This window comes from Hoplias malabaricus, chromosome 5, assembly GCF_029633855.1.
Source record: "Hoplias malabaricus isolate fHopMal1 chromosome 5, fHopMal1.hap1, whole genome shotgun sequence".
In the NCBI taxonomy this organism is placed as follows: Eukaryota; Metazoa; Chordata; class Actinopteri; order Characiformes; family Erythrinidae; genus Hoplias; species Hoplias malabaricus.
In genome coordinates this window covers 41,795,050-41,810,796 of record NC_089804.1, presented here as the reverse complement: position 1 = coordinate 41,810,796, position 15,747 = coordinate 41,795,050, and the positions used below count along the sequence as shown (strand labels likewise).

At 39.3% G+C, this 15,747-nt stretch overlaps 1 protein-coding gene across 1 annotated transcript in view; it reads left to right on the top strand.

Moving 5' to 3' along the window:
* Positions 1-830: 830 nt before the first annotated feature.
* The window catches only part of mapkapk2a (MAPK activated protein kinase 2a), a 41,982-nt gene continuing 27,065 nt past the window's right edge, over positions 831-15,747 (top strand). The window contains exon 1 of the mRNA XM_066672573.1: positions 831-1,533. Within this exon, the coding sequence (XP_066528670.1) occupies positions 1,318-1,533 (216 nt within the window). The 5' untranslated portion in view covers positions 831-1,317. The remainder of the gene's footprint in view (positions 1,534-15,747) is intronic.

Genomic DNA, 15,747 nt, shown 5'->3' with positions numbered 1-15,747 from the left:
AGATTATGTTAAGTTTGTGTTTGTTTCTAAATTGAATTTTCTGGAAACCTTAGAATACAAAATAAACAGCTTGGAATAACATCAGTAATTAACAGTAATTACATACGGTTTAATTTATGGCAGAGAATTATATTAAACACATAAAAGGGATTATAATGTTGGAGGAAAATGGGCCTAAAGTCTCCAAAAAAAACAAAAAAACAAAACGGAATTAGGGAAGGCACCCCCCCCCCTCTCTCTCTCTGTCTCTCTCTCTCTCTCTCTCACTCTCTGTGTTCTGTCTCTCTGTGTGTGTGTGTTCTCTCTCTCTCTCACTCTCTGTGTTCTCTCTCTCTCTCTCTGTGTGTTCTCTCTCTCTCTCGCTCTCTGTCTCTCTCTCTCATTTGGGCTCCTTTTACAGTTCTCTCAATATTTCTACTTTTGTTTTTAGATTTCACTGTTTTTTTTTCATTTCAGTTTACTCTTTCTGGCTCCTTCTTTTAAAGGTTCATTAGATTTTACCAGTGTACCTGTCTTTTGTTTGTAGTTGACCTACCCAGCTGCAATAGGTTATTCCTTCCCTGAATGATGTACTAATGCATTGGTCAATGCAACCTCCTGTGAATAGCTGCAGAAACAACACAACACAGACAGAGTCCGAGCCAGAGTTTATTTTCACAGCTACAGAATGCACTTGTTATGACGTCATGACTGATATATATATTTTTTTTCAATTATCCTCTTTAGATTGTACAGTTTATTTGTATTAAAATATAAAAATAAAATCTCTTAGTGCACCTTTAAGATGCAACGCATTCCAGTCAGCGGCGTGACGTCAGAGGCTGAAAAAAACGGCCGAGGCGGAGAAGAGTCACTTCGGAGGAAAGTAACGAAAGGGCAGCGCTGTTAGCGGAGGATCGCCATTGTCGTCTTTTTTAACCACACTGAAGAGGTTAATGGCGTTTATGTTGGGTTAGGAGTACTCAACGGGTGTCGGGAGGCGTTGAAGTGTACACATTTTACCGCCGTTTGTTGTTTTAGTTTCTCCCTGGGCGGGAATTGGCGCTTTGACTCTCGAAATGGGCTTTAGCTAACCGGCTAGCTAACGACACACAGAAACAAGTTGGTCGAAGGAATCGCAGTGTACTTTTTGTGTGAGGAGAAATACTCGCTCTTTGAGTCGTTTTTTGTCCGGCTTTGTTTCCCCTCACACTCCTCGTTGGAGTTAAACTTTATAAAGCCGGGTAAAGTCAGTCTAGCCGAGCTCCTCAGCTCTGTGCCGAAAGTGTAGAGTGAAGTGGGGAAGGAGCGCCTCCTCCTCCACTCTCGCCGGCCACAATGTCCAACTCCCAGAACCAGCCGCCTTTCCCCATCCAGCAGCAGCAGCAGCAAAACCCCACTCAGTTTCTACAGTTTCACGGCAAGCCCATGCAGATAAAGAAAAACGCCATAACGGACGACTACAAGGTCACCAGCCAGGTTCTCGGTCTGGGAATCAACGGCAAGGTTCTGGAAGTCCTTCAAAAGAAGACCCTCGCCAAGTACGCGCTGAAGGTGAGATGAGGAACTTCACTTCTGTACAAAGAGAAGCTGGAAATTTTGACAAACACATGCAGTTTTACAGTTCTGGGTTGTCTTCGAAAAAGCAGACATGAGATTTGCTGAATCTTTATTGTTTTCCTTCTCCGAACGTATATGTGCAAGATTAGGAAAGCAATAAAGTGTAAAACTACAGGACAGTGTTCAATCTGTTCTAGCTCTTTGTGATATGTTTTTTTTTATCGTGAGTATTCCGTATTATAAGAGCTTTCAACCTCTACATCCTCCTACATCTGCCTTTAGAGGAAGCACTTGTCAGATGCTAGTCTTACTGTTGAAAAGGAAATACTAGAGGACTTGTCTTTCCCCTCATTAATATCGTTTGCCAAGTGAAAGTTTGTTCTCTTGGGGAAGAATGCTGTTAGACTGCCTTCATCTTTTGTTTTTCTTTTGTTTAGGCAGTGGAGGGAAGTAACCCATAGGTGCACTAGGTTGTTTACCCCCTTCTATCTCTGAGGGGGAAAACATGATATGGTTATATTAGTGTCATCAGCGCACGTTTTTCTAGGTCTGAGAACACCTGTTTAGAAAAACTGTCCAGTGACACGGTGGTTTTGCGTTGTTTCCTTGCGCTAGAGCACTGGTGGTCTTCATGATGCTCAACCTCTGAAGTTGACTTATCCACTTTTAATCATTCAGTTCAGGATCGCAGTTCAGTTCTACCTCCAGACCCTACGTGCGGCTAACGCTGCATAGGTTTGACAGGCAGTCAGAGAACGTAACAGATTGCAGCCCTGGAATAGACGTTTATTTGTTTTAACATGACGCAGGTCTGTTCGTAGTTGCGCAACTTGGAAAATAATCCTGTTTCTTAGAACACTAACCGAGGGAAACCTACAGAACACTGCAGATTTGCACTTTACATGAATGACATGAACAAATGCAGCTGGGTTCCTTTGCATGGAGTCAGCATTTGCATCGTGGATTATGTTTGTCTTTCAGCCATTTACGGAGTAGAGCTGCTCTAATCTCTTCTCCTATTAATATAATAACACTCCATTGAAATATGAGTCAGGTGCCTCCACCGGTGGGTGTTTTAGAGTAATCAAAGGTCAGTCAGCAGGATTGAGGACACAATTTGTTTATTTGTCTCAAAGGTCAAAGCACTTGCACTCCTGTGGCCAGCCTCCTCCCACTGGCTGCCTGCTCCCAGACGCAGAGTGAGAAAAGCAGAGGCGTTCATTCACTCCTTTCGCTTTTAAACGAAACATGGTGTTGGCAGCCAGCTGATGTCTGGTGTTTCAGTCGAGGCACTGGTTTATTAGAGCCAAGATGATGACATTTATGGGTACCTTGTCTTTATAACATGACGCCTAGGACGGGACTGGAGGAAAGTGTGCGTCAACAGCAGATGGCGGATTAATGAATTCAGTTTTATGTTAAACAAAGAAGCCAACAGCAATCATCCGCAAATTGACTGGAAATAAAAGGAAGCCTGCCTTTGCTGTTGTTTGACTGGGTACCTTGAGTCGCCTCTAAAGGGAAACCCTGTTGCTTTAACGGTGACAGTGATGATGTCAGTGCCCTGGCTCCGTATCTGTCATGGTGTGGGAGCTCACTGCTCTCCGATGTCAGATCTGGCTCCTCACCACATTCATCACCTCCTCCCAGCTTGGCTGTTTTTAGCTGCAGAGGAGCACCACATACCACTCTGTGTGTGTCTGAGAGAGGGAGAGATTAGACGGATAATGGAAAGAGAGAGAGATGTAGATAGTGAAGCTCTTAGCGACCACATGAATGATCACTGAGTGGAGAAGGAAGGTTCAGCCAAACCGTGTTAGGGGTGATATAAATTACAGCGTGTACCATAATACATTAAGAAAATGTACTTTGAAATACAGTGCTATCTGTGTTTTTGAGATAAGTGTTTAAGCCAGTTCAGAGTAAAATGAGTTGGTGAGTTTGTGCAGTTTATATACTATATTTTTCAATTTTAATTATGTTTTAATCAGCTTAATGTTACTTAATATTTTACTGGAAATAGATCAGATTACTTCCCTTTAGACCTTTAAAGAAAAGGCAAAGGGCCTTTGTCCTTTTTCTGGGGATAACCAGAACTTTTCTTTCTTTAGGGGGTTGAGTTATTTTGCACTCTTAAAAAACACTGAGTAGAAATGTGGGCCAAAACATTAATGTTGAGTAGCTTCTTCTTGCTCTTTGGTGTCTTTTGTAGAAATAATGATTTACAGGGTATGTCTATGATTGTGGGGAACTGCAGTCCTCTCTGGTTTGTTTAAGTTCAGAAGCTCCTGTGCAACGGTGTGTTTGAAGAAAAAAATACTTTTCGTTGAAGTGTAACTTGTCTAAGTTTATTCACTGTTTGAATTCCCACGGAAACTCATTTGTAACTCGAGTTGTTCAGTTGTGTAGCACGTTCAGTCTGTGTTTACTTTCATGCAAGTTGGCACTCTGCCGAATTTAGAATGGGTTCCTACCTAAGTAATCTGAAACAGCCAAAAATATGTTTATATTACCCACCTATGGAGCAGGAATAGAGCAACATCCTCATCTTTTTACATGATTTTCAATGTTTTTTTAAGTCGTTTATTGACACTCAGGCTCTGTTTACACCAGTTTCCAGAATGCGAACTGACCAGAGAGTTTTTAAGATTACAATCATAGAGGTTCCTTTTAAGATCAGTTCCCAATGTTTAGTATCCAAAAATACCCCCCCCACCTCCCTTCTTTGACAACATAAAATAATAAAATGTTATTTATGGGACATTTATGGGAACTCAGTGTAATATTCCAGCCGTGGGCAGATTTCCTTGTTCTTGAATTGTGGAGGTTTAGCGGGACATTGCTTTTGCTCAGGAGACTTTACAGTGGAACTGTCGTGCATTTAGTTGTGTATCCATATGCTGCCTTGTTTAGACTTGTGTAGACAGTTATGTACATAGATGAAAGCCTCTTACACGGAAACCAGGACCTGCCTTACAGGAAACCACAAAGCAGAAGGGACGCATTAAGCCCCTGTACTTGGACATCCCTGTTGTTAGGGTGTACAGTGTCAGGGCTTGTGCCCTTCAGTTGGCAAGCTTTGCCCTGACTTGTACACACCCATCCTGAAGATTTTACACCAAGCTGAATGCTTTTATTTGTTGTTATTCAGTAATCTGGGAAACCAGATGGACTGGTTGCATTGCTACATGTGTTCTGGAGAAATCAAATTTGGGTCATTTATGTAACATCAAATTGAATTAAAATTAATTAATTAAAACAGAGCAGTTCATGAGTTCATGCCATGCCTCCTGCATGCAAGCCAAGTGAGACTCCTCCTTTAGTAAGAACATGTCTGACACGGAAAATCTCCGGCAGCTCTTTCTGACCTGATTTCACCAGACGTTTTCCGGAGTTCATATGTGAAAACATATATAGCACCACCCCTCGTGTTGTAGGGATCGTGTCATCTAAGCTTCTGTTTACTCCTCAGAACTAAAGTGTGACTCCAGCCTGTGATCTATTGAGCTGATTAAGCAAGGGATTAAAAGCCATGTGGTGTCTGTTTAACAACACCGTCTGCCTCTGTGTAAGCGTCAGAACAATTAGTAGTTATCTGTTATAAGGGGATGTGTGCTGTTGCTTGGCTTTTTTCTACGATCTCAGCCTTGATGCTTTCTCTGGTTTAATGAGATGGTAATAGAGGAGTAAAAATTATTGATTGCGACCCATATTGATATTAATTGGTTTCCAGACTTGCCAAATTGGAGTTCATACACTCATGAAAATAATGAGGTGTGTTTTTAAAACCTATAAACGAAGACGATCTGGTGCAGAGACAGTCATAAGGTTGAATAAGTACTTGTTCTAAAATACATTTTCCCATGTTTTGCATAGAATAGTTTATAGGAAAACTTAAGTTAAATATTGACAAATAAATGTATTCCTCAGATACCTGAAAACTGGCATCCAAGCCCAGACTGGTCCCTCAGACCTGCCAGATGGTGGGACATGATTCATCACCCTAGATAGCACATTTTACTGCTGCTTTACATCAATCCCAGCTAATGCCTGCCAAGACACATTGTGATCTTAGGTGCAGCTGCCTTGGCCACTGGCCACAGGAAACCAATTCTTATATCTCTCGACAGACAAATGTCATGTTGATGTAAATTCCAAAGATCATTTTGAATTTGGTAGTGAGCATTAGCTACACAATGTATAAGGGAAGTTCTGTACAGTGAGCCAAGTACCATAAATCAGTTTTCCTCTAATTCATTTTCAGCTAGATTAAGGGTGTTTTAATGAAAGGCATTGTGTTAAGTACAGAATTTGATGTGAAACTGGATGTGTCCATTCAAATCAGTGCATTAACACTCGCAGCTTGGGTAAATGGCTTCATTGATACAGTGGGAATTTTGGTTTGAATTCTATATGGCTGTTTGATAGTGGTTATGCTGATTGTCAGCCTGCTTATTTGTACTAAACTTTAAGACTGTTGTATGCTAAATATTTTTACTGTTTCAGCCCAAAAATTCAATATCTATGCATCAGTATATTTAAGGTTATACCTATGTATGTTTAAAAAATGCAATTTAATTTGTTGTACTCTCATGGAACCCCAAAACTGAATAAAACTGAAACTGAAAAAAATGAATAAATAGTTGGCATAAATATATGCAGTTGGAACAGTGATGTGGCAGCTACCACAAATTCCAAGCTGTCTTGAGCCGATTTCACACCAGATGTGGAAATTGTGCTGCACAACACGACTCACTGATATATGCAATAAGTTCCTATATAAATCAGTGTAACTTTTCACATTGATGGTGTGCGTCATGTGACACCGTGGTAGGAACATGCACATGAAATGTAAAAGTGTGTTTTGTGTTTGTTTTTGATGATGCGCATGGCACTAAAGCATTTTGTATTCAGAAACATTACAGAATCATGTAGACTTGCTGTATGTACGATCTAGGCCACACACCATATAAACAAGCTAGGGCTTAGGACTGAAAGGTTATTGGTTCCATTCCCACGAGCGGCAGTGGGAGTAAAGAAACATCGCCTTGCAATGTGTTTGTGTGGTGTCCAGTGTGAAATAACAAGCCTTGTGGAATGGCTCTGAGGCATCATGCACGCCGTGCCGTTTCAGGTGTGAAATTGGCTTTAGTGCCGGTGTGGGAATCATTGCAGCTCCAGTTGTATGTTTAATTTTAAGAACATGCCCCCTGTGTAATAGCTTTCCACATAAAATCCACTATACACTAGTTGGCTAAATTGTGATAAGTCATGTCCTGCTTTTGTGAATTTTTTTTGTTGCTTTGGATGTGCACAGCATCTTCTAAAAAGGTGCAGTGGATCTGTGTCATTGCTCTGCATTTCACATGCATTGCACTGAGATGGGAGGCTATTTTTGTTCGGCTCTTGTTAATCGTGCTTGTTTATTTGTCCTTGCTTGAGACATTCCCATGACAGGGAGGACAACTGTTCACCTTTTTATGGCTCTTTTATGTAAGTAGTTATTATATAAAAAAAACTGATATGTTTAAAATCAATGTGTATTGCTGTTTTTTAGAATGTGCAGATGGATATAGGCCATGGTTGGTCTTGGGGGGAGGTAACAGGTTTACATAGTAAATGAGGTTTAATCGTGCCAGGACAGGTCATGAACCTGGGTTTTAACCGCTTCTGGAGCAAGCCCCGCAGTTTTAATCAGCCCATGGTAGCTTGCAGGTCAGGGAAATCTAATTTTAATTGCCCCATAGTGTCTGTTGGCTCCTTGCTATACTTCTATTCAAACAGTTGTAGTCTTGGTTTTACTGATTTCTGCAGCTCAGGGTGGTTTATCTAGTCTGCTTCAGATGGACTGCTTTTTTCATTAGCACTGTTGTTTATTATGGTATATGTTTTGCCTAAAATAAGAGTACCCACCTGTATAATGTCCTGAAATTGTGAAATACTTCCTAATAGGTTCCTGATGTGTGATGTATCCTGTAAGTACAGCATCTGCGAAGGTGCCTTGTGATAGCTTGTCCTGTAAAAGATCCTAAAGAATATTAACTGAAAGTCTGTTGAAAGTGGCAGCTTAACACCACACAGATCTGATGTTTTTAAGGCAGTGTGGACATGTCAAATAAGAAATTTTAATTTAACTGGTCCTATAGAGAATATGTATCCAATTTGTGGGAAATGTGACATGAATGTGAACTCTCAGATTGGATTTAATGTGTGTTTTTTTGCCTGTACACACGTGCTTATGCTGTCGCCATCAGCCTGGACTGACAGTGACACGTAGGCAGTGTCACAAATGGCTCAGAGCTTTTTAGACCTCTCTTTAGGTGCAGTGTGTGTGGGATGAAACCAGGGCTTCTGCACCAAAGTAATGAACTGAATGTTAGAAAAGGAGCCATGCAAGTAACAGCTTGGTGAGGTGACTTTATCTTAATGGAGTATTCATTTCCATGGTCAGAGAGGTTGGGCTGCGTCTAGTTTCTCGTTGGCATAAACTCTAGCACTTTTCCACCAACGTGGAATGGGATCCGTTCTGGTTTGTGAACTTAATTTTGAACAGTTCATCACAATTCCACCAACAAAAAAACAGTTCGTTCGCAGCAGGAACCAAAGAATATTATGTTTTTCAGCACAAACTGTGATGACATTTGTGGGTGTGTCTAGTTGTTAAAGCACCAAGGTTCTTATGAGCCAGAACGGAACAAGTCCAAGAGTTCTTTTGGTCGAAAAGCATGATAGGAGAGTCTGGTACCTTTTGCCACTTAACATGGCATTCAATAGGACCAATAACAAGTCTGCAACTTTGGCCTTTATGATTATGTTCGCAACAAAAAAATATGCACATGAAGTTTTGAAAACAAACACACTTATGTTAACGGTGTCCTTCACACCGAGTGCGAGACTGATGGACTCTGACACTGCGTCCGATTTTGAATTAGAGGCTGTTCTGTTTTCTGCACCAATCAGAACACCATTGTCATGGTTACAGATCAAATAAATGAACAGGGAGACAGTGAAGGAGCAGCTCATTTTTCCTAGTGGAACTCAAAAGCTTAAAGAACAAGCGACACGCTGACTATAAAATGGCCGAGGTTAAAGAAAATATAATCTCTTTAATGGGAGGAGCAACACGCAGAAGCAGAGCCTCAAACTCCCTCAGTGAGCTTCAGAAACACCGCTGAACTCCCGTGTGGTTCTGGAGACTGGGGAGGATTCAGTGTGGCGTTTAGTTTCAGTGTTTAAAGGAAAAATTATAAATTCATCATTGCTTCTACTCAATGAACCAATTTCTCTCTCGTCCAGTGTCTTCCTGTGATTTCAGAGCGCTGAGACAGAAAACGTGTGGGACTTGGTGTGAAGGTTCCACTGCGTTAAAAATCGCATCAGTTTTTATCGTGTGAAAACATCTTACTCTGTGTGTGAATAGGCCTTTAAAGAAGGAGGCAGATAGCCAATCAGAAAGCAACTGGCGGATTCCTGATAGTGAGGCCAGCTTAATGCACTGAACGTATCAGACTTCATCAACTTGTTGTTGAGTGTCTGTGGCATAGGCACTTCTTTTGTACTGAGATATGTATGAGCTAGCAGAAGGGCAGACAGGTTTCTTATTGAGATCATGACTCATCACAATTAAATATTTCCCTAGATTTGATCAGCCCTACTGTCTATTTTTCTGCAAAGACTCTCAAGACTCTGTTAAATAACTAGCTGCTTACTTTATTAACTACAAGAAGAAAAAAAGAAAGTTAAGTACCGTTAATTTTCCAGTAGGCCCAGTGTATGTCTATCTCTTAATGGTTTGGATTCAAGTTAATTATCTCACTGTGTGGTCTATAGCATACATTACTCTAAAACGTTCTCAGATAACTTGGAGTCAGCATTCAGTGAACAGCCTTTTGTAGTTACTCTCTCACACACTCACTCACTCAAACAGCTGTTCTGTACACAGGTGTGTGTTTTGGTTTTATAGCAGGGTGGTGAAATAGGTTGTTTGACGCACGTAAGCCTGGGCTTTTTATTCAGAAGTCATTTTTAGAGCAATACCTTTTAGCAGTTTATACTAAAGAGTGCTCATAAGACATGTTGATAAATTAATAAGCACAGTACACTAATGCCTTAAGGTTTTTCTCTGTGGTGGTACTCTAAGTACTGTCTGTAAACGTTCATTTCATTAATCTGTTAAATCTGAGGCTGATTAAATGTGTTATAACAGTTTAAAGTAATTAGCAGCCAGGCACATCTCACCTGTCTAGGATTAATTACTAGAATGCTTGACATGTGGTGTTCAGGTTGTTATTTACTGTCAGTCAGAGTCGTCAGAAGGCTGCGTCTTTGTACCAGCTGGGATAAATATAAACTGATGTGTTACTTAAACGAATACAATGTAAGAATAGGCTTTTTTGTCTCTTGAGCTCCCCCTACATGCTGCTGAGTGTAATGCATGTTTACAGTAAACGCATCTCTCTCCCTCTCCCTCCCCGTCCCTCCCTCCCTCTTATAATGTCCATACTGGGAATACAGAGCTAGATTCTTCATGTAGCAAGGTAAACACCTGTGAGATTTGTGCCGTAAAGCGTTACACATTTCTCACGAGTTGCCCACCCCATGATTCAGAAGTTGCTTATTCCAGTAAACTTGCAGTGGACCCAGCCACAGAGGCTCTATTCTCCCTTTTACAACATCACAATCGTTTAAAAGCTGTTATTTTAAGGTAGAAATACTGCAGTTTTCCTTTAAACACTTTGTAATTGTATGTAGATGCTTTTATTGACAGACTCTGATCAGTCAATTAAAATGGAAAGATACATTGTGTGGTAAGCTATTCGAGACTACTCGGTTGTGTGGATTTGTTTATTTACTTAACCCAAATTCATCTTGATTTTCATTTGTAATTAGTCAGTTCCCATATTAATGAAGAAGGAAGATTCTCAGATTAATGTGCGTTTAATGATCCTGATTCCAGCTTGACTGGATCGTACTCTGAGGCCATCCCAAGTTCTTGTTTAGACCTGCATCAGAAGGAGAGGGTACAGTATGTTTGTTCACTCTGAACAATTAAAATTTACCCAGATCAGCTGTAAAATTAAAACAACCTACCTAAAAATTTGTCCTGTGTTAAGTACAGTTAGTAGATTTGACTGGTTCCATTACATCAAATTCATTAACTAACGGTGCACTCGATGTCTAACATATCCCAGCCCTCAGCAGGTGCCGCTGTAATGCATTAACCTATTTTAATTAGAAATGCACCAATGACCAGCTGATTAATTTCATATATTTGATCATGTGCCGGTCAAATTTACACTTGTTCACGGCACAAGGGCGACAGCAGCACAAATAAAACCACACACAATGGGGGCCTACACCTTTTAACATTTGGTCTACACCTTTTAAACCTCACGTGTGTCTGTCCTTTACCAAGTAACAGATAACGCTTAACTTAAAGGCAGAAGAAACAAACTCTCAAAAAAGTGGTCTTTATGGAATGAAGTGAACACATGCAAAGTGAATGTAATCAGTGGGGCTGCACTTTATTTAAATATTGCTTTTTATTGTATCTGGAGTCTTGTGAAAAGAAAGCCTTAGCCCTGTAAACTAGTGCATATAATCATTATTTTGACAATGTTGGACAAAATGTGTCTGTATGTTGTCATTAATAATTCTTAGAAAGTATCTTAGAAAGAACTGGGATCGGCCAGACATATGCTAATAAAAAATTGGAAATCAGAATCGGCCAATACATTTGCAGCCCGTGCATTTCTAGTTTCATTCTATAAAATAAAAATAATCAGGATTTATTTTTATTACATGCCAATAACAGGCTCTGAGACAGGCTCAAGCGGTGTAAACAAAACCCATGTTTTTGCATAATATGACATTCTTAGTTGAGGGAACCGTATACACTAATAAAAGAAGCACAACATCATACTTTACCCCTTCCTAATAATAATAATAATAATTAAAAAAGAGGTCCCTCTACTCCCCACAAAATATTGCTCTCCTATCTTTGACATTTTTGCTCCTCAACCATTCTTCCTCTTTAGAGGGTCTGGGTGGAAAGTCCCTATTTAGGGCAGTGTCCAGGATGTGTTTGTGACTGCAGATTAGAAAATGCCCTCCTTTTTCTATCACTAACTAGGCTATGTTCATGTAACCCAGACAGCAGCATTACGTTCATCTGATTTATAACCTCAGAATTAATATGCACTGTGCTGTTAATGCTTTGGTCTTTCATCTGTTTACATACATTGTACTATCCAGAATGACCACCCCAAAACGGTAACATTTTACAAAGCAGGGTTTTTAAAGTGTGTGGGAATGCACTAATAGGGGGCCAGTACAGGTGTTTCATATCACCATACATATACAGATGTCAAAACATAATTATCTATAAGACACTGTATTAGGAAATTTGTGAATTCTACATGGTGTCTTCTCTTTGGATTATGCACACAAAAGCTGCTAGTGCAGATAGCTCCTTCCAGAGAATGGTCGTCCTGCTAGAGTTTTTGTTTATTTATCATAGTGCATCAATTGCAGTAAAAAGAAACAAAACATTCAGTGCCATAAACACAATGTTATTAAGCGCTAATGTAACTGTCAAATTTATTTTTTTGTTCTTTTTGACTGTGCTGCACTATACATTCCACTGGAAATAGAAACCAAATACCTTTTTAGTTATTCTTGTCTTTGGGGCAAATGTGCCCAGACAAAACTTCCTCTTACTCATGGTTTAAATTTGAATTTAAACGCATGGGTTTATTTCCTCCTTGCTTTGACCAAACTTTTTGTCACAGACACTTTTGTGAATTGGTGGCTTTCTGAAAATCAACGTTCACAATTGTGAATCAACAAACACTTTTTACAAAATTCACATGTTGTTTCCTCACCATTTCTAGCTCCAGTCCGTTTGCATGCAATAAGTAAACAACTAAATAAAAATCAAAGTGGCTTGGTCAGACAGGCTAGGCTTTCCTCGCTCTGCTCACAGCAGAGAAATGGCAAAGAGACTCCCAAATGTTGAAAATCATGAAAAGAGATGAGAATGTTTTTATTCTCGCTCAATAGGTGGATAATATTGGTTTTGGCTGTTTCAGATTATTTAGGGTAGAACCCACTCTAACTTTGGGAGGCTGGTAACTGCATTAAAGTAAACACAGACAGAAAGGGATACAAAATTAAACAACTTGAGTTAAAACAAGTTTCCGTGGTAAAACAAACAATGAATAAAAACGTTAAGCTAAAATAAGGCTTATTTATACATTTTTTTCTCACAAACATGCTGTTCCACCTTAAAAGATGTGGAGCTTCTGAACGTAAAAAAAAAAACGAAATAGAACTGTAGTTCCCCACAATCATAAATGTTGCTTTTAAATATTATGCTTTTGGTGCAACATCTGATCACTAATAATTGATTATAAAAATATTTTTCTTCAAATTTCATGTCGGCTATTTGGCCAATTATTTGATTTGTTGTAACCCAAATAAATTAACAATCCGTTTGGGTCTGAACAGACAGCGGTTATGGCTGGTATTAACAATAACACTGTGGGCTCCCAGCAACATTTGTGGGGTGGGGGAAAGACAGGCATCCGCCCTTAACAATTATAGTCTACTCACTTTATTTTATTATTTTTTTATATTGATTTGTCTCCAGATCATGAGAGAGCTGCAGAGTAGTGCTAACAGTCAACAATCTGATTGCACTACTAATGCTTCACTCAACTTTCAAACGAGCTGCTGCTTTATATTCTGAAGAGTAAAAAGAGTTAGTAAAAATGGCAGTTATTACTTGAATTAACAGAAAAGTATACACAGAGTTTCTGTACTTGTTTTAACCACGAACGACTATCAAATAGAGAAATGAAGCTTGGTGTGGTTTACATGTGTAACAGTGATACTGTAAAGCAGCTGGATCTGAGTGAATCTTAGGCCTTGCCCTACTAGCGCTTTTATATTTTTTTAATATTATATCTTTTATATTATATATTCTTTGACATAATGTGTACGCCTACATCCTGCTCCATCCCCTTGATGCCTCAACACCGTTTGAGCACTTCGTTTCTACAGCAGGTAATATAGCTTCCAAAGAGAGTCAGCCTTAGCTCGGAGCATGTGACATGTAACATTTGTAATGAAAATCTCTTTTAGAAAGAGGAAGGGGTGGGTGAGAGACATTTTGTATTTTATTTTTATCTCTGTCATTTTCCATTTCATTCATTGTCTGTAACCCATATCTAGTTCAGGGGCGCGGTGGGTCCGGAGCCCACCTGGAATCACTGGGCGCAAGGCAGCAACACACCTCGCAGTGGGCTTTTTGTCATTTTGATTTATTATTTAAAAATAGGGCATTCTTCATTACATTTCACTGAAATGCTGCAAAAAATATTAGGTTTAACTATTGTCTTGATACACATTTTCTAAGTTAATAGTCAGATTTATTGATCATAAAAATAGTGCTTTGTTGCAGCCTTGTATTATACAGTGTTTTTTGTTTTGACAGATATGTAGCTATGTTACAAGCAGTTAGTCGGTGTATTTGGTTGATGTATTGATAAAATGAAGAATGCATGACTCTCTATAGTAGCGTGGCTGTTTATTTGTGTATGTTGTAGGAATGGGGAATAATAATAATAAAAATCTGGTCCCCCTTTAAATAATTTTGTAAAAACCTAAACAATGATGATAATGAAAGATTCTACTCATGGATCAGTAACCGTCATTCTGAAACTAGGAACAAATTAATCCAAATCATTGGTGAATTCCAGTTACTATGACGAACACAAGAAATCGCCCCAAAAAGAGATTGAGGTTTACTTATTTAAATATAGAATTGAACAGAATTTGTACGTAACAGCAGTAAGTCACAGTTCCGCTGTAATTTGATTAGCTTCGTTAAAACTATAGATTTGTATTTGAACAACAACAACAAAAGAAGGGTAACCAGTGAGGTAATGAGTTCTGCTTTTCAGTCCACAACATGTTTGGATGTTTCTGTCATTCAATGACTCAGTTTGCTGTTAAATGCAAATCCTTAACGCCCCCGTTGTTAAAATGGGATCCTCAAAGCTGACGTTGAGCACGAAAGGTGAAGTTTTTGTTCAGTGTCGAAAGTGCCTTAGAACAACTTTGTCCAATTTTGAGAAAGCGAAGTCTCTCTCAAACAAATCTACTTCATCTCTTTGTCTACCTTTGTGTTTTCTGATTCATATCAGTCTAGATTACTCTTCCAGTGCACATTGTATTAAATATTAAAATAAGATCAATAAAATCGCATGCGTAGCGATTGTGTGTAGCTCATCCACCTTTTGGCTCTTTGTCTCTATCTTTTGAGGAATTTCCATTTCTTGACCACGAAGGCAGGTGGAAGTACCCTAGGGAAATGATATGACTCAGCCAATGAGCAATGGTAGTAATGGTCATCTGTGACTCAGTTCTGTTCTGCAGTGTAGTGGCATCTTTGGGGAAATACAGCATTTGATATTCAGCATGCATTAAGCAAAGTGTCGTTTTGGTTGTTAAAGAGTTATGGAAAAAGTAAAAAAAAAAATGGGTGCAGCCCTGTCTTTGTGGAGTACTATTTGTGGTTAATTAGTCAAAGTGAAACCTTTGATGAACTATCTTTAACTTCTGTGCTTATATTCCCTCTGTACAGAAGGACATCTGGTGGTTGGCTTTATATTTCCTTATATGGCCTGCAAATAAGTTAGTGCTTTAATAATTAAGAGTTGTGTTTACACTGGCTCAGATATGCAAACGTAAACTTTAAATGTGAATACGCACAAATGTAATTTAAATATTTTATGCATTGACAAGGAAACTGCAGTTTTAAAAAAAAGGCGTCCATTCATTTTTAAGTATTTAAACATGTTAATCTTGGGCATATACCACAGGATAAGCATTTATATTTATTAAGCATATTATATTTAATGTATGCACCAATCAACCATAAAATTATGACCACCACCTTTTTCTCTACACTGACTGTCCATTTTCTCAGCTCCACTGACTAGATAGGAGCACTTTGTAGTTCTGCGATTACAGACTGTAATCAGTCTCTTGCTCTGTATACTTCATTTCCCCCTGTTCCTTAGCGCTCAGGACCCCCACAGAGCAGGTGTGACGTGGTGGTGGATCATTCTCAGCGCTGCAGCGACACTGACGTGGTGGTGGTGGTGTGTTAGTGTGTGTTGTGCTGGTGTAGAGTGGATCAGA